Source organism: Manacus candei, unplaced genomic scaffold (genome assembly GCF_025592945.1).
Source record: "Manacus candei isolate 608988 ecotype Guabito, Panama unplaced genomic scaffold, ASM2559294v1 h1tg000159l, whole genome shotgun sequence".
Classification (NCBI taxonomy): Eukaryota; Metazoa; Chordata; class Aves; order Passeriformes; family Pipridae; genus Manacus; species Manacus candei.
In genome coordinates this window covers 1,667,277-1,689,371 of record NW_026138207.1, presented here as the reverse complement: position 1 = coordinate 1,689,371, position 22,095 = coordinate 1,667,277, and the positions used below count along the sequence as shown (strand labels likewise).

The 22,095-nt window shown below is 39.3% G+C and overlaps 1 protein-coding gene across 3 annotated transcripts in view; it reads right to left on the bottom strand.

The window, feature by feature from the left end:
* COL4A2 (collagen type IV alpha 2 chain) overlaps positions 1–22,095 on the bottom strand; it is a 144,830-nt gene that overhangs the window by 51,031 nt on the left and 71,704 nt on the right. For all 3 annotated transcript variants that reach the window (XM_051772800.1, XM_051772801.1, XM_051772803.1), the window contains 2 exons: positions 1,902–2,036; positions 1,775–1,819 (listed from right to left, as the gene is read on the bottom strand). In XM_051772800.1, coding sequence (XP_051628760.1) covers positions 1,775–1,819; positions 1,902–2,036 — 180 coding nt within the window. The remainder of the gene's footprint in view (positions 1–1,774; positions 1,820–1,901; positions 2,037–22,095) is intronic.

The window sequence follows — 22,095 nt, the reverse complement described above, 5'->3', positions numbered from 1 at the left end:
TTCAGTGCTTCACACTGGAAGAGTGGGAAGAAAGGTTCCTCACTGACTTTGAACAGTTTCCAAGCCAGGAAAAAAGTCAGAGATGCTGTTGGAGGTAGTTTGAGTGTCATGATGAGGCTGTGAGTATGGAAGCAAACAGCAGGGCTCAAAGGTAGGGAGCCAGAGGCACTGCAGAACTGCTTCTGAAAAATTATTGCTGTTTCAAACTGGATTTCCACTGCTGTACCTACATTTGCCTTAATTGCTGTTGTTTCTGGTTTGCACTGAGGCCAATGAGAAGCAAATTTTCCCTTGAGCAGCCTTCTTCCAGGGGGCTCAGCCAGAAAAACCAGAAACTAAAATAAAATATTTCTCCCTTCTCCTTTATCCATAGCAAGAGTTTTCTCTTTCATCTGCTCCGTTGTTTGGAAAAAACCCCAGAAATCTGTCTGTGTCTTCACCTTGCTCCATCATGTTGCTCCTAACCCCAGAAGAGATTCTGCCTTACCACCATTTTTTCTAGGCCCCCAGCCTCACATCCTAGCACTGTGCCATTAGAGTTGGTTCATGTGCCTATCTACCTGCCTTCCCATGGTCAGTGTTAAGTCTTGGCCTGAGAAAACTATTTGGAGAATGTAAGGGAGTGAGAAGGGCAAGGGAGCTTGAGGAGAGGACACAATGAAAATGCAGGTTCAAGTACTGTCCGAAGGTATTTATCCCTTACAGTGCAATGTGCATAAGTCAGGAAGACAGGGCTGAAAAAGAAAACTTGCTCAGGTGAGAAAATCACTCCAGCTATAGCAACATGGGGCTTTATGGGGGAGTGATTTACTCTCCACAGGATGTTACAGTGCTTAGAAAAAACTCAGCAAGACGCAGTGAGATGAACAAGACCCTTGGCTCAGAAGTATTAAAATAAATGGGAAAGATGGTTCTTCTTCTTTTCCTTTAAGAGCAAGAAAGAGGAAGATGAGGAAGATTGTGAAAGAGAAATCCCTGAAACTTGATAGGGAGCTCTTCTGGAAACAAAAAAGGGTGAAAGCAGAATGGATGTGGATGCGTGGGCTGCAAAGCGAGGCCCTGGTGTCAGGGAGCACTATAAAGGAAACCCAAGCCTGGGAACTCTGTCCAGGGATTCCAGTGACTCAGATTTCTTTGTTATTTTATGACACAAGATGTAAAGAAGTGTAAGCTGGGAAAATACTGTGCTGTGAACTTTACCCGGTTTTCCTCTTTGAGTGTTTCAGTTTCATGGACCTGGTCAATTTGTTCAAAGTTTGACACTGTTTAGGGCTCAGTAAGTTTTTTAAGACTAGTCATATAAGCTATAGAGCAAATTAACAATGGTTAGTATTCTTAAAATCATTGGTGTTTCTACATGCTTTGCAAATCTGAAATAATTAAGGAATGACCCACTCGTGTCCTTTATTCACAAGCTTAAAAGATGTGAAGTATTTATGTCACAGGTCTTTTCTACAAAAGAACATACTTAGCTGGGTAACCTCCAGAGGCACAGGAAATTTCTGTACTTTCTTGTCCCTTTTACAAGGGGATTTCTCTATAGGACAAAGCAAGTAGACCTTTAATTATCTGAGGGAATGAGAGGAAGCACAGATTATACTCTCTTGTATATTCGTGGTTCTACTCACTTCAGTAAATGCCCTTAACTGAAAAGTGTGTACATGGCTGATGTAGAATTTAACCCAGACATTTTAATTAAAGTACAAAGGCTTTAAGCTAGCCTGCAATATTTGCAGTTGGTGATTTCCTAAAGATGAAGTAACCTGCTACTTACAGGAATGCCATCTGCCCCGGGGAATCCAGTGACTCCTCTTTGTCCCTGGAGTGAAAAAGCACAATTAAAATGAAGTTCTGCCCAGTGTTTTGCTTATTAGCTAAAATTTTTGATGTTCAAAAGTTACCGCTTCTCCTTTGGGTCCAGTTATTCCTGGAAATCCTCTTTCACCTTTGTGACCTTTGGGACCTTGCACTCCTGGGATCCCCATCAATCCTGGTGGTCCAGTGAACCCCTGTGATCCAAGGAGTCCTGGCTGGCCCTGATAAAAATAATAACACAGCATTTATATAGGAACAGTTGTGATGCATGAAGCTGGATTAGTTATCACTGGTACAATGGAGTCAATCTCTCAAAGAGAAAATAAACACAGAATCTCTTTCCATTCCAGTAGGCCGGGCTCTTTGATGAATGTTATCTGGAAACACAGCACAGAGAAACTCCAGCAGCAGTGACCACATTGTGATGTGGTCACAAAATTGACATATGGATATTAACACTCAAATCAACATTCATTACTTGAATATTCATGGCTATTCTCCAAAAATATAACCAATTTCACTCCGACCAAGTAAAATATGCTTAACTGTGAAATCTGCTTAGTGGTCGCATTTATTATGTGGAGTCTGATACTTAAAGGCAGGAATTTCTGCCTCTTTAGGGATGATATTTCTATTCAGCAGTGGAGCCTGAAAATGATGAGACATGCACGTATTCACACAGGTTGAGGATTGCACACAGGGCTCCCTTGTCATTTTCCCTTCCAGTGCTGGTTCTGCTCTTCAGGCTACTTCAAACATTGTTTAAAAATAATCCCTGTTGACTGCAGGCATCACAAGGCTCAAAAGAGGTAAAACAATTTTGAAATGACACAACAGTAGTTTAAGCAACAGGTTGTGGCAGTATGTCTGAGATCTGTGAACTGAAGTATTTGAATGTCATTCCAGACGTAGGATTACTGAAGGCACATATGTTTTGCATGCTCTGCAGTACTCAGTGCACTAATGACACTAATAGCAAATTGTCAAAATCTTTTCTGGAGAAATATGCTTTAAATAGGGCAAAGCACAATTTACCAAGACATTCAAATTAAGTCAAATCTAATGAAAGTTTTTTTAAAATGCAATTAGATTCTTTTTCATAGAGCAGCTGCAACAGCATCAGTATCTCACAAAGGAAGAATTACAGCAAAATATGAACGAACACATTGTAGTTATAAAAATGAGCTGATAAAAAAATAATACCTTGTTTTAGTATAAAATTTTACAGTCTTTTTTAACAGCCTTGTCCATGCCTGCAAAGAAAGAGCTAGAAGACGAATGCAGTCCCTGTCCAAGAAGGCTAAGAGTTCAACTTCATTTAATTTCATTGAGATGGGGAGAGAGGCGTGGAGACTTGAAGAAATGAACCTGAAGATATCCTAATTTCCTTGTATTAGGAAGTTGTAGCAAAGATACTGACCAATGTCTTACTGATATTAGGAAAAAATTATTTTATTCTCATAATGAAGGATAGGCCCATTTGTGATACACTTTCAAAACTTCATAGTCAGCAATTATCCATAATTAACATTTATCTATGCTACAGCTGTCTTCATTCCACATACCATAAACTAAACACTATGACTGAAACAAAACTTTTGTGTAGTTTTAAAAACAAATTTTCCACACTGCTTTCATAGAAAATTAACACAGCACTTGGAGTAAAATTTTATATTCTAAATCTTATTATATGATATCAGATAAGCCCACATTGAGAAGATGAAAAAACAGCCAAACAAAATACAGAACTCAGTGCAAGTTTTTTCCTTGGAAGAAGACTAGGAATGCGCCAGTATGAAGGCTGAATTACGTGGAGTTCCTTGGGACAAGACACCAGGATAGATCTTGTACAGTATGGGTCTTTTGCTATATTGTTATGATTAATTTGACAAGATTGATGGTTTAGGAGTATTGCCAAAGGATACCATAAATTTAAGTGTTTGAGCTGTCAGTGTGAAAGAGAATTCCCTCTGCTTACAGCCAAGCCCAGCTTTATACAGCATCCCTACTTCTAAACCAAGCCTGCTCATGTGGATTATTAGGTGCTGGGAGGCCCATGTGTTTTCAGGTTAATAAACTGAGAAGGAACAAAGATTATATGAATACATCTAAAACATAATATAACTCTTGCTGGCAGGAGGCATATGCATCTGAACAAGTAGCTGCTCATTTCCTTATGCCAGCCACAGCCAGCTATTACAGAAGCATCTATCTCCACAGCAGCAGTTTTCAGGTTTTTTTTAAAAAAAACTTGTAGAGTGAATCTCTACAAGTCATTCTATGGAGGTGCAGATCCTTGTCTAAATTGATTCATAGCAGACATATTTTCCGAGTTACCTGACCCATAAGTAAAAATACTGATTAGAAGCACTAGAATAATGAATTAAATCTTAACCAGTATTTATCAGTGTGAGTTCCAAGATTGGCAAAAAGAATTTCTTTCTGATGTCACATTTTCTCAACTTTTCTTACCTACTGTGGCTCAAAATTGAAGTACATAGAAAGAGCATATAGAGAATATATTAGGAGAATACATATGAGCATACCCCATAAAACTGCCTTTTAAAGGAAATAATAGACATTTCATTATTTAAAGAAATGGAGTCTGTGTTCTTTATTGTTTTTGGGGTATTTTTGTAGAGCAGTATCAATTCTTATGCAAATACAAATATAAAATATTCCCATTTTACTATAAAACCTTAAAACTTCATTAAATGCTAAGGTAGTTTGTTCTTCTTCATACACCTGAATCTAGAAAGGAATCTTTAAAAAGGTTAAAAAAGGATGGAAACATATCTCATACATATGTAAAGAACACAGACAAATGATTCAAAGCCAGTTATACAGATTTGAGTTGTTTGCAGTTGCATATTAATTTTGAGAGGTTCTGAAAACAAATGTTTCAGTTGCTTCTGCAAAGCAAGGAATACATGGATTCTGTACACTGGAAATGCCACTTCATTTTTGGAGTACATGAAAGACAAAAGAAATCAAATAAATTCCAAAAACCACTCATGCAAACCATCTCTTTAGTACCCATCTACACCTCTTTTGTGGGCAGTTGTCTGGAGGCAGAAGGCATGTAAAACTTCTTGCTGCAATTTCTGATAAAATTCTGGTTATGTTGAGAATTGTCAAATCCGTGCCTGGCTTTCTGCAGAGAACATGCAGAGCTGTACACTTCAACAGTGATATCCCATGGGACATGGTTACCACTCTCCTACACCAGATACCACTCTCCCACTTCCAGTCCCACTTTCCTATCTGGTGTGGAGGAAAAAGTAAACAAGGAATGGAAATCAAGGAAGATGGGCACCCATGGCCCTTCCCCATGTTTTCTGGGTAATTATCTGATTATTTGTTTGTTCAGGAATAGGGGCTATTTAATATTATTTGCAATAAAGACAAGCAAATTGATCCTTATGGGACCAGTTTAGCATGAGGCTAGAGTCAGAGCTGGGGAAGTACTTAATATCATGACAATGTTTGTGTAATTCTTCAGACAATTAGTACCTTGGCTTGTTAACTGAATTAACTTTGTTAACCTTCGTTAACTCAGACTTGTCAGCTTTTACTCTGCTTTCATGTTAGATCTATTGTTGAACAAGTATGTCCCCTTTTCATTAGCAAGTGACCTAAGAACATTCTCTCTTTGGCAAAGGTCACTGAGGAGATTTAAGCAAAGACAGTCAATTTGAAAGGTTCAGTCAAATAAAGCATGATTCAATTATTAGAGTCCTGAATACCCCTGTGTGAGACATGCCACACGTGGTACTGCTCTGCCTGTGCTCCTGGAGGATCAGAAATCCTAGAAAATTCTCCAAAGCTGTGAAATTGTTCCTGGATTAGATTTTCAGGTAAAAAAAAAAAGCCCCCAAAAGGGGCAATCTTAGGGAAACATGCTATCCCTGTCATATTTTAGACAACTCATAAAGTACTTCCTCTACTGCTCCCTTTCCTTAAATGATAAAACATTGCAGGAATGTGCTCTGCCAATAGTGCTCTCCAGCAGAAGGCCTCCCATTTTGCTGAGGTGAACTGGACCTCTTCCTGAATGCAGAGCACGGCACGATTACCCCATGTCATCCGCCACTGGATTTACAGACCAGTGTTAAGAGGCTCACTGAAGTGTGTGTGGAATGCTATGGCCAGCACCTCCAAGGGAGTGCACAAAAAGAAAAGGAAAAAGTGGGTGGATGGAATATCTTGAAGACAACGAAGAAGTTTTTTCTTTGTTCTTATACAAAACTTCTGTAACTCTTTAGTTCAATTACAAAGCCTCCAATGTCAGGACACACAATGTCAGTCCCTGCTTTGCTCTTCCTGCAACTTCGGCTGACTGGAAGAGGTTTCACACAACTCATGTGGCCAGCCCAGCCATTATGTATAAGTTATTTGCAGAGAGGAGCAAAGGTCAGAAATTAGGAGGCCTGCAGGAAATCTTCCCAGAAAATATTTGCCATGCTATATATACATTATTGATTCTCCAGTGATGCACATGGAAGAATATGCTGTTGGGGTTGTGACTGAATTCAATAAATATACTTTGCAATTAAGTACCAGTGGACTTAAGATCTCGATCAGACTTTTAAATTTGTACTGAATGTTCATGTTTTGCAGCTTGAACTTTAATTTCCAGTTCTTTTATGACCAGCCTGATGAAAGATGTCATATTGCAATACTATCTTCCTTCTAATTTACTACTAAATTCACAGTGTAGAAACAAAACTGGCAGAGGAAGGTGTGCTAATTTGGAGAGTGACCAAATGTTTGATGTGCTATACAAATAAAGATACAATAAATGACAGTACGTGCTCCAAAGGTTTTAAAACACAGGAACATCATCATGAGTTGCTGAGAAATCCATCTACCAGGATGAAGATACAAAGACAGGAGAAAACTGTTTATTTGCAATAAAGAGGGGACAGAAACAGAATTTCTAGAGAGTTTCACAGTCATTGAGCCCGTTTCTCAACATTTCATTACAGATTTCCGTTTTGCAACTGTTTCTGGTATATGGAATGTGATGATTCAGTATTACCCACATGAAAATGATCGTTGTAGGCCATTATTTATTTAACAGTGGACAAGAAGAAAGGAGATTGATTCCCTGACATTTTAAAAAGGTCATTGTTGAAAGGACAAGTTCATTTCCTGTGGGAAGGGTGATATGACCATGACAGACAAGCTGGAGGTGGGACTTTTTGTAAGAGCATGCAGCGTGGAACAGTCAGTAAGAACAGATGGGGAAAGGATGTGACAGCAAGGACCCTGATGCACTCCTACGCAGCAAGATCAGCAAGTACAACAGAAAGCAACCCCCCAGGGAATAAAATAATTTATAAGGAAAACGAGCAGCTTCTCAGCTGATTGAAAGTGCTAACGCAGGCACACAAGAAAGACACAGAGAAGTTTTTAAATGTAATGCTGGCAAAATGTGGAGAATGGGGTGTAAATGTAGGGAATGTATGATTCTCTGAGGCATTTTCCATAGAAAGGAAGGCATACTAAAGTGATCATTGAGCTCAAATAAAAACTGTAGGATCCTAGTGCTCCCACCCCCCAAAAAAATATAAACTACAAGGAACAACGTCAAGAACCGCCCTGTGGCACACTGAGTCAGACTGGGATGGACATACCACCTGACATTTCTTCTGGAGCATAAACCCAGGAGTTTATGGATTAAACATATTAGAGGACAATATGTAAGGGAAGGATTTGGGGTTCAGTTAAGAGGTTGCACCACTTTGGGCTGAGAGGCAGAGAAAGCCAGACCACACGAAGCACCCTGCTGCTGTGGCTCAACTAGTTTGACTCAGAAGCTAGTTCTGCCAGCACCAGGCTGCCCAGTATGGACAGATCTCCAGAGAGCTTCAGAAACTGATGAGTACAACATCTACCATAATGCAGGAGACACTGGAACATTTTTACACCATACATCATTATGTTGTACATTGATGATATAGTTTGAATGGTTCCATCTACCCCACAACTCAAAAATGAGTTCTGTTTCAGCAAGATTTAAAACACTTTTGCAATTCCACCTAGGAAGAGTGAATCAAAACAAGCCCTGGAATGGTAGGAAATACAAACACATAGGGCGAAACACAGCTCGTGCTAGCCTCTGGAGAGAAAGATTAGCTGGGAGAAAAAATCCTCAAGTTTGTGCAAGCTTTATTGTTAAACATTTGTAGCACGTTACTTTATTCCCATGTCTTCAGAACTATACTAATGACTATTTTCTCAAAGACAGATGATCACTCTCAGTTTGCAGCAAGCATTCAGAAGCTCCTCACTAGATGGCACCAGCCATTGCTGCTGCACACAGCCCCCACCAATGCAGGTGCAGGTTTCCAGAGCTCGGTACAACCTCTGGGAAATCTGATAAGAAGTTCAGGTCGGGTCAAACTGTCCTTGTGCGAGGTGTAAGGCAACAAAAGCAGAAGATTTCTGATAAAATGTCTGACAGTGAGATAGCTGGGAGAGTACACATGAAATGGGATGAAATGCATCATGCAACTGAGCAGCAGGGCTGGCTGAAGTGAAGATGTTCCATCATTAGTAGATGGATTCGGTTTTCTAAGATGAACAAGAAAAAATTATTATCTTATTCTCCATTGGATTTCTAAATTTACATTTAATGTCACAGGCCTGCATCTTCTCAAATTTATGTTCTGAATCTGTGTTTTTTAGTGTAGGGCTGGCACTAGCTTCTGCCACCACATGGTTACCAGTGTCAGGGGGGATGGACTTCTGTTGTCTAACTAGAATGCTGATAAGCAAATGAAGTAAACCTTTCTCATGTACCTTGAGTTGTGTGATATTTGATTCTTAAACACAGAGTAGCACTGAAAGAGTCAGCAGGCTTTAAAAAAAAAGCACATAGCTAATGGTTATTTCTACTTTTAATTTCTCTTTTATTACTTCAGAGGAGGTTATTTAGCTGATTTTCACATTCCAGCTCTTTTTCTCAGAGAACACTTTCCTTCTCATTTGTTAAAGAGCTTTTTTTATTTATACCAAAAGTAAACAAAAAAATTACAAAATTCACTTTAAGTTAAAAATAACTAAAAAATGAGGCTAGTTCAGCCTAGTGGCATGGTAAAAATCTGCTGCTCTTTCAGCTACATTGTCTGGACATGCGACATTTTCTCTCAGGACAGTGGTGACCAAATGACATTACCATTAATTCCAGAGCAATGACTCAGCTTGCAGAAGGTTTTTTTTTTTCATTAAGGAAGGAATAAACATTAAATCTTCATAAAAAAGAACTATGAAAGGATTCTCTTTACCAGAAGCCACATCCCTTTTCTGCAGTCAGTAAATGAAAGAATTTTGTACTGTTTTCTGTTCCCACGGTTTGATTTAATTTGTGATCTTCCAGAAAGTTGCTATGTCACCCAAGAAGATAAAACATGTGCAAAAGAAAATATATGCTGGAATGTAGGTCAAGAACTCAAAAGAACCAGTTAATAGTTTCTTCATGTCACAAAATACATAGGAGTACATGTCAGAAATGCTTTCTGGGCTTTGCAGACCTTCTGTAGTAAGAACAATACTGGGACCACAGCAATGGTCTCTCAAAGAAAAACATCAGAAACAGCAAGTCTAGACAAAACCTCACAAGGGTTTCCATGCTAAATCTTCAAAAGGTTATTGCATAGAGGAAAGGAGAAGAGAAAGGAGGACAAGATGCGGGAAGGAAGCGGTGGGCAGAGGGAAAAAGTGGTTTTGTTTGCAGACTCAGTAAGGGGATAGCTCTGAAAGTCCAAAGCAGAATCTCTGCTGAAGTATGGCTGCACAGACAAATTGAGAAATTTAGGATTAGAATTAACACATATATTAGCAAATATATCCCTCCAGTGAGCATGCTCTACTCAATTATGTGATAGGATTTGGAATGACTTGAAAGGCACTGGATTTTTTTTTAAAAGATTTCACTTATTGAACAGATGCAGACATTTATCTATATGCAGTGTAGTTATCAAAAGTTCCCATCAGGTGCAGGTGACATCTCATGGCATGATATATCCTAATGTAGATACTCAAACTAGGTCAGACAAATACACCCTGAATGTGCCCATTTTTCTTAGATTTCTGTAAAAGGAGCCTGTGTCTCTAGCTCAAAAGCTGACCTCCACATCACTGCTTTCTAAACTGTGCAAAAAGAAAATACCCCATGCTGCATAAAAAATGAGCTGGATATAAATTTACTTAACTTGGCAGGCAGTATATGCCAGAACCATTGCTACTGGTGGCGCAAAACTAGGATTTTCTTGGAAGCTAGAAATGTTTCAGCATAAAACAGTGATCAGATGACAATGTTGTGTGCTCAAAAGCATATCTATTTACTCCAAATATATCATCTGGCCCCTACCTTGTTTCCCATTTGACTACTCAGATACATGTTTCTTTTAGGCTGCCAGGAGCCACTTAAATACCAGCATCTCTATGCAGCTTCTTAGCTCAGTATCTATCTTTATTCTGGGCATAACAAAATTTCTGCCTACATTGGGCTCTGCTAAAATTCTCATATGGGCTCTCTCAGGATGTAAGGGGATCAAGGGGAAACTTTCAGATCTCAGAAACCTGCAGAGCTGGGATGACCTGACACTGTGCAACTCAGAGAGATGCTTTTGGTTAGCCTGAGAGTGGAAGTGCAATTTACGGAGCTACTCACTTTATGTTGGTTAGAGAGTACCAAGCTAAGACAACTATAAAACCAGAAAAAACAACTTCAATGACACATAAATACTGTCCCTTTGACTTCCACTAAATTCTGTCTTTACGAGAGAGGTAACTAAAATTAAATTTAGAGATGTTTCTTTGGATGAACTCGAAGGCGAGATCACGAGCTGATGATGTTTTACAGAACACTAAAATGACATTGATTTATACTTGCCAAACATTCATTACTATGTAATTAATTGGAGAAGGTTGGTTTGATAGCAAACCAAAAATTCATCAGAGAGGAAAATCACCTTGCCAAATATGCTCTTATAACTAGACAAATATCAAGCTGATGGGTGTGGAGAAGGAACAGGAGGAAGCAGGGAACTCCCAGTTACTCTGTGACATCTGCTGTATCATGCTCATGTAAAAGGGCAGACGTTGTCATGGTACCTATTAAATATCTTGATTGAGCATTTGGAAGGATAGCAAATGCCTTACACGTTTCTAGCACCATGAGTATATTTTCAGAACAAAAGAAAATTCTGTTCATTCAATATGGGTTTTCACGGGATTAAAAAGCCAAAAACTTTCCATAGAATTGCACCACACAATGCAGTGCAATCCTCCTATTCTGCTAGCATCTGCATCAAAATGAATTTTTTTTCCTTTCCATTCATTCAATTCATTTTATTACCATTATACTGTTAAGAACAACTGCTTTCTGGGATTGTTTAAAAGCACAGTTCACACAAACTGTTAAAAACTTGGATAACGCGGTCAGATAGTTGTAAGGTTGCTGCTTGGCTAGCTTGGCTCCTAAAGGCAGGACAACAACCAGCACCTGCTTGCGTTAGAACATTCAGTCATAGACCCAAGAGCAAATCTGCCAGCCCAATTGCTTTCAAATGGCTTTCAGTTGTGTGTGGGAGTGTTCTCAAGATCCCAAAATTCAGGAAGTTCAACACAGATGTTTTCTGTCAGTAGGCGTTGGAAGCACCAATAGTAACATCTGTTCACTTTTCATATTTGTGAGAACATTTTTTTTTTTTGGTCCAAAAACCATTCACTGTTGAAATCTCCAAATTGTGCAACTGGCCAAAATGTTAAGCTCATTAGGCTCCATGAGTTTAAGAGTATGTGAAAATTAAAACCCCTGCAGGAGTTCAGTCTATCGTATGCCAATTTTTCCATTCTGTGCTCCTCTACTATTTAAACAAAAGCATGACTATTTTTGTGGTGGGAACAGCTATCAAAACTGACTTGATCATGCAAATAGAAGTTACTACTGGATGTTTTAACCATCCAGTAGAAACAATTTAATTCTCTTACAGAGGCTCTAAGTTGTGTGCTGAGATACCTTTCCACATGGGAGTCCAGAATACATGTTCTAGCAGAATGTACAAGGCACTCAGTGTAGACCCTCACACTCTGGTCACAGGAATTTACAGTTTGGGACAGTCTCTCAGTTCCCAGCAAGGCCAGATGATTGGCTCTGAACCACCAGGAAGGACAGGGGGCTTTAATGCAGATGTGTGCAGCAACATGAAGAGTCATTGTTGATGCAGAATAAGAGACATCTTTTTTCTTCTAACACTTCTGGACAGATGCATCCTAAGAACAGCGGGGTGCTGTGATATCATCTGAATGGAGTTTGTACAGTTGTTTTCTCTACATGATTTCCCAACCTTGATGTATCAATGCAGATGCTCTACTAGAAATGTCAGTAACTGGGACTCTGCTGAAGCCTGATGTTGAGTCAGCTTACACTGAAGCTAAATGAACCCTTATGCCTTCTGGTGTATGCGGCCTGTTAACATCACAAATATTTTAACACATTCACTTGGATGGTCTTTAAGCTGGGCCTGGCTTCATGTTGGGTTTGTCTCCAAAAAAAACAGTCTAACTAATTTATGAGAAGTCTTGCCCTCTTTAGACAGTAAATAGAAATGCTGAAAACTATAAGCAGTTGTCCTTTATATAATACAATTAACTTTGCTTTGAATCATGAAGTAAATAGTTTTGTATCATCTACCTGAAAAAAAAAAAAGTAACTTCTGATGACAGTCTAGGAGAGGGTCAAGGGTGGAGTACAAATTTGAAAAGGAATGTTCTCCAGATCCATTACAAAATATCTAATTTTTCTGTCATACTCAGTTTGAGGTAGCCCTAATGGGGGCCAAGAGTGCCCACACATCTGCAGATTCCAAAATCTCATCACTCATGGGAAAGGATGTTCTGGAGAACATCAGCAGCAGACAGTCCCACAGCTGTTCAAGGAGAAAGCCTATTTATCATTTCAAATTATTTCAAAAGCTACTGGAATTTTTTTAACCATTTATTATAGACAGTGGGGGCTATGCAGCTGATTCAGCAGAGGATCCTTGGTATAAGAATCAGAACAAACCATTTTGTTTGATCACAGAATTATGGAATGGCTTGAGTTGGAAGGGACCATAAAGATCATCTAGTTCCATCCCTGCTGCCATAGGGCAGGGACACTTTTCACTATAATATACTGCTCAAAGCCCCATCCAACCTGACTTTGAACATTTTCTGGGATGGGCTATCTACCTACCACCTCTTTTTCTTGGCAACCTGTTCCAGTGTCTCATCACCCTCACAGTAATTAATTTCTTCCTAATATCTAATGTACACCTGCACTCTTTGTTTAAAGCCTTTACCTCTCGGCCTATCATTACATGCCCTTGTAAAAAGTCCCTCTCCATCTTTCTTGCAGAGGCCTCCTTTAGGTACTGGAACGCTGCTAGAAGGTCTCCCCAGAGCCTTCTCTTCTACAGACTTAACAGCCCCAACTCTCTCAGCCTGTTCTCATAGGAGAGGTGCTCCAGCCCTCTGATTACCCTCATGGCCCTCCTTTGGGCTCGTTTCAGCAGGTCCATGTCCTTCTTATGTTGGGAGACCCAGAACTGGATGCAGAACTCCAGCTTGGGTCTCACAAGAGCAAAGTAGAGAAGGACAATCATCTCCCTCAACCTGCTGGTCACACAGCTTTTGACGCAGCCCAAGATACACTTGACCCTCTGAGATGCACATTGACAAGTTGTGTTGAGCTTCTTGTCCACCAACACCCCCAAGTCCTACTCTTCAGGGCTTCTCTCAATCCATTCTTCACCCAGCCTGTATTTTTGCTTGGGATTTCCCTGACCCACATGTAGGACCTTGCACTCGCCCATGTTGAATGTCATGAGGTTTGCACAGGCCCACCTCTCAAGCCCATCCAGGTCCCTCTGGATGGCATCCATTCCATCCAGCATGCTGACCACATCACACAGCTTGGTGTTGTCAGCAAACTTGCTGAGGGTGCACTAAATCCCACTGTTCAGGTTGCCAACAAAGATGTTCAACAGTGCTGGTCCCAATACCGACCCCTGCAGAACATCATTCATCACTGCTTTCCACTTGGACATCAAGTCATTGATCACAACTCTTTGAGTGTGACCATCCAGCCAATTCCTTATGCACCAAGTGGTCCACTTGTCTCTCCAGTTTAGAGACAAGGATCCTTTACTCCTTTTTATTCTGCAGACACTGAGGGAGTGGAAGTGCTGCTAAACTGTAATGGCAAGTTGCTTTTACTTGAAGGATATGCCAGGTTGCTCTCTAACTGATAGCAAATGCAGGTAATGCAGAGGAAAAGAGGAGCCTTCCAGACAAGGAGAAACAGCAGAGGGAGCTTTTGTGTTCTATCAGAATATCAGAGAGACTGCCAAACAATTTGTCATGACTACCCATCTGGGTCCCTTCACTGGGGAATGGTTTCAGGCTTCAGCTTGAGGAAAGTATCCACAGTATTTCAGACTCCGATTCTAGAATGTCTCCAATATTTGTTAAATTAGCGCCTTCTTGACTAATACACGGTCTGGTTACAGGATTAGCTGTGTCAAAGGAACAACTGATGTGCAGTGATGTGCTGTCTTTGTGAAATTATCATGTACTTACAGAGATGCTTCTATCAGCCTGATGGGAGAGGCTGCATTTATCAAGAGGGAAATTGAATTGCTAGTGATGGGAGGTCAGAACGGCACAATTCACAGGTTAACCATGACCCTGAACCTCTGCTAGGATGCCTCTCCTGCTTTACTGTGTCCACTACAGGCAAGGATGAAAGGAAGCAAGAGACAAATTTGAAGTTTCTCTTTCTTTCCAGAACACTAACTAATGCTGGAAAATCTGTACCCTAGAGTTATAGGAGCTGGATCTTCCAGGTCCCTAAGAAGAACTCTATTACCACAGGGAGCATCAGTCTTCTGTATTTGTGACAGAGATAGTAACAAATGCACTTCATATTTGTGTGGTTTCTTTGAGTTTTTGATGGCCTTCTTCCCTTTTTTAATGAAAAAGTGTTTGAACTTCAGCTTTCTTACTATATCTGCATCTGGGAGAACCTACGGCTTTTACCCAGCTACTGAAAAGAGCCAATACTCTGCTCTAGCTGGCCCTGTTTCAGCAGTGGGGCTTTGACTAGATGATTTTAGAGCCCCCTTCCAACTTCAACCATTCCGTGATTCAGTGAAATACAGCAATACATCTGATGTTCAAAATCCTCCTTAAGATCCCATAATTTAGCTGTTTGCCCATTCTATTGCTTAGATTTTTTCCTCTCTATGATGTCTGTGGAATTTTTCTGTATTTGTGTACATGTTTATTCTCCCTTTGGATTGCTGTCTTCAGATCTCTGTGTATCTAACACAAGCCATAAAGCATTCTAGTTTCTGCAGAACAGATAAGGAGAGGGAGTCACTGACATGAGGCAGAATAATTTCTTACTGTTAAACACTGATAATTACTATGGACTACTGGGTAAAGTTAGCATTATTAACGAAAGCCAAGATGCAAGTTTATAGTTATCTCATGATACAATAGCTGTGTGTTTGTTATGGACATATTTATGTATGTGTGAGGTCTCCTGTATCTTTAGTTTAGATGTATATTTACAGTACTTATAAGAAAAACCAGGCTTCTAACTCTGCAATGCTTTAATAACCTAAGCTAAAACCCTGCCAGACCTATCACTCTACTGACTCTACTGCTTTATGCAGAACTTGCAGTTCTGAACTAAATTGGAGAAGTTTTTGCTGTTATTTGTTTCCACAGGAAGATATCAGTAAGCATTCCTGAGGAAACAAAAATTATTTTTTTCTGAACACAGTCTGATATTTCATTACATTTTGACATGAAAAAGGGCACATTTAAAAGCAGGGATTTGAAGAAAGAGAAAGAAAGGTGATGGAGTTATTCAGCTTCCACTGAATATTTTTGAGTTAGGGCCACACTTTGCTTTCTACTCCCCCAGCTACCTCCAAACAAACAGGAAACCCAGAACAGACTTTGGAGCAGATAAATGAAAAAAACCACCCCAAACAAAAATTAAATTTGCCTTAATAAGGCTGACAAAATTTTAAGATCGTAAGTTTCCAGTAACAAGGATTGTATTAAGAATCAGTGAAAACTTATTTCTAGTTATGCTGGTTGGGTTAATGCAACATTAGTTCCATAAATACTAATCCAAGTGCAATGAAGAAAACCATGAATCTGCCTATTTGCATATTCTTTCTGGTCTTGATGATTTTATCTATCTAATTTCTACACAGATACCTTAAGAAGAAGAAACTTATTCTAAGAGAATACAGTTCAGTAACCCAGTTACTTTATTGAGTTATGCAGTTTAGGAAGAATTCTAATGAAGCATCATAGAGAAAGCATTTCCATTATTAACTCAGATTGTGGACAGAAAAAAAATCAAAACTATCTCTTTCAATATTAAATAAAACCAGTTAATTCTGGTTAAAACCAGTTAATTCTGGTTATTTATAAAGGCCTGACTAGACACTGAGCTATGGATGTCTTAGATTTCAAGCTACCACAGAAATTCAAACAATTTTATTTGTTTTATGCAATGTAGTTATATGATTTCCACAGAAGTTCCTCCTAGACTGTACTATTCCCAATAAATTCAATTATTAGTGTGCAGTAAATCTGAAAAAAAAAAGTAAATGAATGTACTTTGAATGTACAGCAGAAACATTAAGGAAAATGGCTGGAAGTATATTTCAAGGTATAGCAAAAGATAGGCTTACTCTGCTCTTCAGCTGTTTAACTAAGCAACATGCTACTTCATTCAATTCATATCTTACAGAACTGATGTCCTTGTTACCCAACTGAATATTTATTCCTTGACACGAGAAGTCAGCAATGACTTGAGAAAACAACTAACTGACAACAGGACACAACATTCTCCATCACACTGAGAACATTGCTGCCCTAGACCACTGCTGACAACACAAGTAGTAGAAATAGGTGGAAGTAAAAAAATAAACTGCTGAAAGCAGTTGTATCAAAGTAGAAAGCAGCAGAGAAAGCAATAGGAAGGATGAGGTAGACCCTCGAGGAATGGTAGGCCCCACCAGCATGGGAAAGGCAGGGACCCCCACAAGCTAGGATCCACGTTTCCCTTCTTCAAATGCTATTACCACAGGGCTGTTCAGTTAAACTGTTTCTTTCTAGCCTTTTCTAGTCCGTGTTATTCATAAAGCACATGCATTACTTTCCTTCCTATATAAACAAATACAGCTATTAATTGGTATGTTTTTAAGAAATACAGCTTTCAACCTAGAAAGAGAAATGGACACTACACTGATAGTATACAGGGGTCACTTTCTTCACTACAGATGAACAAATTAGTAGCAGTAAGAAAGCAGAAGAAGTTTTAGGAAAAAAATCCCAACAAACTGGGGCAAGAGATGCTCCATGAAGTCTTGGGGACATCAGAATGTCTAGCACCTTGGAACCATGTGTCAGCCATTAATTCTATTTAGAGATGATAGAAATGGTATGTCTGAGGTGGAGGGCAACTGGGAAGAGATGTGAAGTTACACATAAACCCCTTAGAAGAAAACTAACAGAGACAGACTTGATGGCGGAACACCTCCATCTCCCACAATGACAATGCTGCATTTGAACTGTGCTTCCGCTATCAAAAAATACAGACTTCTGGTGGAGCATTCATTAGATAAAATAGGGAACCTAATAGAAACAAAATTAATTATAGATAGCCTTTTTGTTTTGTTTTTTCTTTTTTTTCTGCTCTGTTTTGCCTTTTTTTTTTTCTGCGCTCTCTCTAGACCAACAGTAGCCAAATTGTAACTATAACACCCAAAAAATTACTATAAAATTTCTTTTACCTTAATGTTTGCTTGATATTAAAGTGTGATTGTAGGATAAGCAGAAGAAACTACAGCCTTCTCATTTCTCAGTGTGTATGTCCAGATACTCATGCTGGCTTGAGACTGGCCTGCACTGAGCTAAAATGTTATCACTCCTGTGCAGTGAAATGTTGATAGGATTACCCATCCATGACAACACTGCCCTCCAGTCAATACCCAGTACCTCCTCACACTCACCTCTCTGAAATCCACAGTGAGTCCCCTTCCACCCTTTGTAGAAACACACGTGGGTATCACAATCCCTATCTCACCTCAAGAGAGTCACAAGTCTCAGATAAGCCCTTCTGAACTGAGGTGATTTTCTCTCAGTTTGATACTTGCTAATTATTAGACTGCTTCAGCAGCAGCAACAATCCTTCATCACAGAGATAAACAGGACTTCTTTTATTTATGGAGAACATTAAGGAAGAGGCTTGGAAAAACATTTCAGAAGACAGTTTTTGTGCAGCTGCTAACAACTTCAGAGAAGAAATGCAAAAGATATGTGTTGGGATAATAATACACAGTGACAGAAATGTAAACATGAAAAGCCAGGCTGTGACTTAATTTAAGCCTTGTTCAATTATGGGCTGGCTAAAGCATGCTTCCACCTTCATAATTAAAAAAACATCCAGAAATTTAAAACAATTGAAACCACACAGCAGTGGGATTTCTTGCAGTGCCCCAAAGATGTGTAGTAAAAAAAAAAAATCAGTTAAATCTCTGATTTAACAGAAAATATCCAAGCACTTAACATGCTTTTACATTATTAATCACTTCTTTTCCTAAATCTAATGGAAAAGATTAGTTTTTCCATTTTCCATTTTATGCACCAGTATCAGTTCCAGATTGAAAAAAATGATGATACAGTTGATTTTGAATTTTGGGAAATGAATTAAATACACTATTGAAAAGACTACATTCTAGGTGTAATCAATATACCTTATTCCACATCAGGTGCATTAGATGGCAGGGACTGAAGCACAATGCTCTAGGCAGACACAGCAATCAAAAGGGCACCTTGCAGGCCATTTTGAGTGAACTCAAGACAAAGAAATCTGAGAAGTACTTCAGCATGTCCTCACAGCAAAGCTGACTATCAGCAGCTTACAGTCCATGGGTACACAAGAAGCCACTGACTTGAATAAGTGAGACTTGAAAAATGGGCATTTCGTGACCTTCAAGACATGGCCCAAACATGCTTGTCTTTTCAGGTAACTTTAGTACTGCATTTTATGAGATTACATGATATCATTTCCAAAGCCTCACTCAAGGTCAACTGCCTGCAGCCATATCTGCTTATTTTTTTGCACACAGTGGTTGAGGTGTGGTTGAGGTTAGAGGTGCATGGGAAAATCTGTGAAGCAATTTCAAGTCCCTCTTTTTAAATGTTCCTACGTATCTTCCAGGAGAATGACATGGTACAACATTGAATAATTATTTGTAATAACATTGTGCTATGAACTCTTCCAAAAATTGTACTTAGCTATTCCTTTCTCCAAAGCTTAAATTTTATCTTGCAGAGACTCTTACACCACTGCTATTCCTGATGATCATTAGCTCATGGAAGAGCCACCATTTCTGGTGGGGCTGCTGCCCTAGAATTCAGGAAGCCACTGATTACAATTCACTGCCCTGATGCTTCAGCCTAAAAAATGCAAAGTATGAGTTACTTCTGGCTAAATTAAGTCCATGCCAATTTCTTGCCTGAAGCTCATCAGTTCCTTTTAGGGAGAGATGCGTGCTGTGCAGAGTGGTTGCTTTCATCGCTCTCCTTCCTAAGGACCAGAGGAACCCAATGGGACAGTTGAACTCTAAAAATTAAACCAGTGATTTTTGGTGGTGCCTATTTCATGGGACTGCTCAAATGAACCTGTCCAAAACTGTCAGCTGCTTCTCACAGCATCTGCCAGAAGAGTTTTTTCAGGTTTCTTTGGGAGGCAGAAACAAGGCACACAACACAGTCATCTCTGTACAGCCCTCTTCGAGTGTGTTTCCTTTTGGAAGGTGGAAGGAGGAGTGAACACATGAGATCTTCATTAGGGGATGTTGATCTGCCTTGCCTGAGAGAGTCTTTGGTGACACTCTGCACTATCAGGTCTTCCTTCCATTAACCACTACGTGGATTGAGAGGAACGAGGCAGCACCCAATACTTGTACCCCTACAATTCTAGTCAGTGCTCTCCATCTTCCCTGAGCAAAGAAAACTTCCTATCTCCATGCTATTGATCTACAATAGGCTCTACAAATGCCAAAAAATGAACAGCTCATGTGCAGCACTCAGTTTTCTTTACAAAGTTATGTAAAATTCAAAAAATGATTGGAGAGATTAATTTTAATCTCCTGCATGAAGATAGTGATACTAAAAATGAGAATAAATACTGTGAAAAATTAATGTTCCAAGGCCACTTTCTATTCCAAACATGAAATACAGAGCTCCTTATTTAATTTCTCCTATACCATTCCAGTCTATTTGTTCATTATCTCCAATGAAAGACTATTCATTCATGATAAGTCGGTTTAGTTAGTTCAGGTAATTTTCCATCACTCACTCATATACTCTGTTCTGTCTCCTGCAAAATTTCTTGTGAGCTGCAGTCAGAGCAAAGAGTTTTTGAGTCACTCTCCTGAACTTGCTTCAAAATTTGTCTGTGCTGCCCAGTGCCTAAACCCATCAAAATAATCATGATAATATTTGTATGTGGTGCTACTAGTTAAACATTTGGAACTATAGCTGGAGAAATAAGGATTGGAAGTTTTGCTAGTAATTATAGTCAGATGCCTGCAACAATCACTGTGGTTTCACCTGATTGTTCAGTTGTTGCTCACATAGACTATCCACAACACGAGTGGGAAATTCCTGTGAGAAAAGATTCTGGAAATGAGGTCCAAATGGTGCACTCTATTGGTTTCACTGGAGAAAATGAGCTTTTTTTGGTCAGTTTACTTTGATTAAGAAATATCAGAATAAGCTGAATATAGCCCAATAAGTGACATACCTTTTATCACTGAAATGTATTCACTTTTGCATTATATATTTTTATCATTTAAAGAAATTGCAGATAGAAAAAAAATTACTGGCAATTGATACACACGTACTAGATATTCTATCCACATTTTATTGGTAAACAAATTTCTGACACACCAGTAAGTAAACAGACTGAAAAACATATCTCTAGATAAATATCAATACAGATGGATAAACAGTCTGAGAGAGGAGGTTTCAAAAAAAATCTGAAGCTGTCATGTAATATTAACAAGAATACAGTGTGCTCTCAACAGCACTACTTGGAATGAAATGTTATGCCCATGGATGGTAAAGCAATGAATATGCTGCAGTTAGTCCTGGTCATGATGCACTCTTTGAAGACTGGACATGAATGCAAAAAAATCTGTACAATTAAGTGCTACTAGTCCTACAGATTCCAAGTGGGCTGTATAAGAGCTTATCACTCTGTGGAAAACTAAAGTGAAACATAAGCTCAATCACTGCACACTTACAATTCTTCTAGATCTTCAGGGCTAAACAAAGCAGGGAACACAAAGCCACAGAAGCCACCTATCCTGAGGGCAGTCCAAAGAGCACTGGACTAAGCAGCTTTGAAACCAGAGCTGTGTAGGATTATTTTGCTGAGTGAAAACAGCAATCTGTCAGAAAGGGTTCCTTGAACGGTTTGGGTTAGAAGATATTGGAGAGGAAAAATGGGACAGAATTCCCAATTCCAAAATGGTGGTTTTGGTCAAAATGAGCGAAGGTGCCAACTCTCGTGATAGTGAATGGCTACAGACCTCACAGGAGATGTGAGAAGCTCAGGTTCAAGTCTAGAGCACAGCTGCATTGCCATGTCTGTATTTCTTTTTCTAAAACTGATTTTTCACCTTGGTCCTTAAAAAAAAAAGAAAATAAAATTCTCAGTTTTGTCTTATTTAGAAATAAACCACCACAAGTCTTGAAAATATTTCAGGTCAGCAAAATTGTCTCTGTTAACATTTGTTCTGCCATACTCTACCTAAGAGGAGTCTCCTTGCTTTTATGCTGGAGGACAGCATGTTTGGATCTTACTGTCTCCTGCCTTTTACATCTGCTATGCTGTGGATGGAGTCAATGTCACCATGCTGGCTGTCCTGGCCTTGTTCCAGCCCAAGATTTCCTCATGCTGGAGGGAACCTCTTTCAGCTGCTTTTACAGAGCAACTTTAATTCCTCTTTCCTCTGCCACAGTTTACCAAAAGGGCACTGAGCAGAAATTCAGTCTTCCTTGGTTTTCATCTTCTTCCCAACAATGTAGGTTCTTCCTAATATGGCTTTGATAACCAAAGTAAAGTTTACATGTTCATCTTAATTAAATGGGATTTTATTGTAATTTATTTTCCCTAATCTTCAT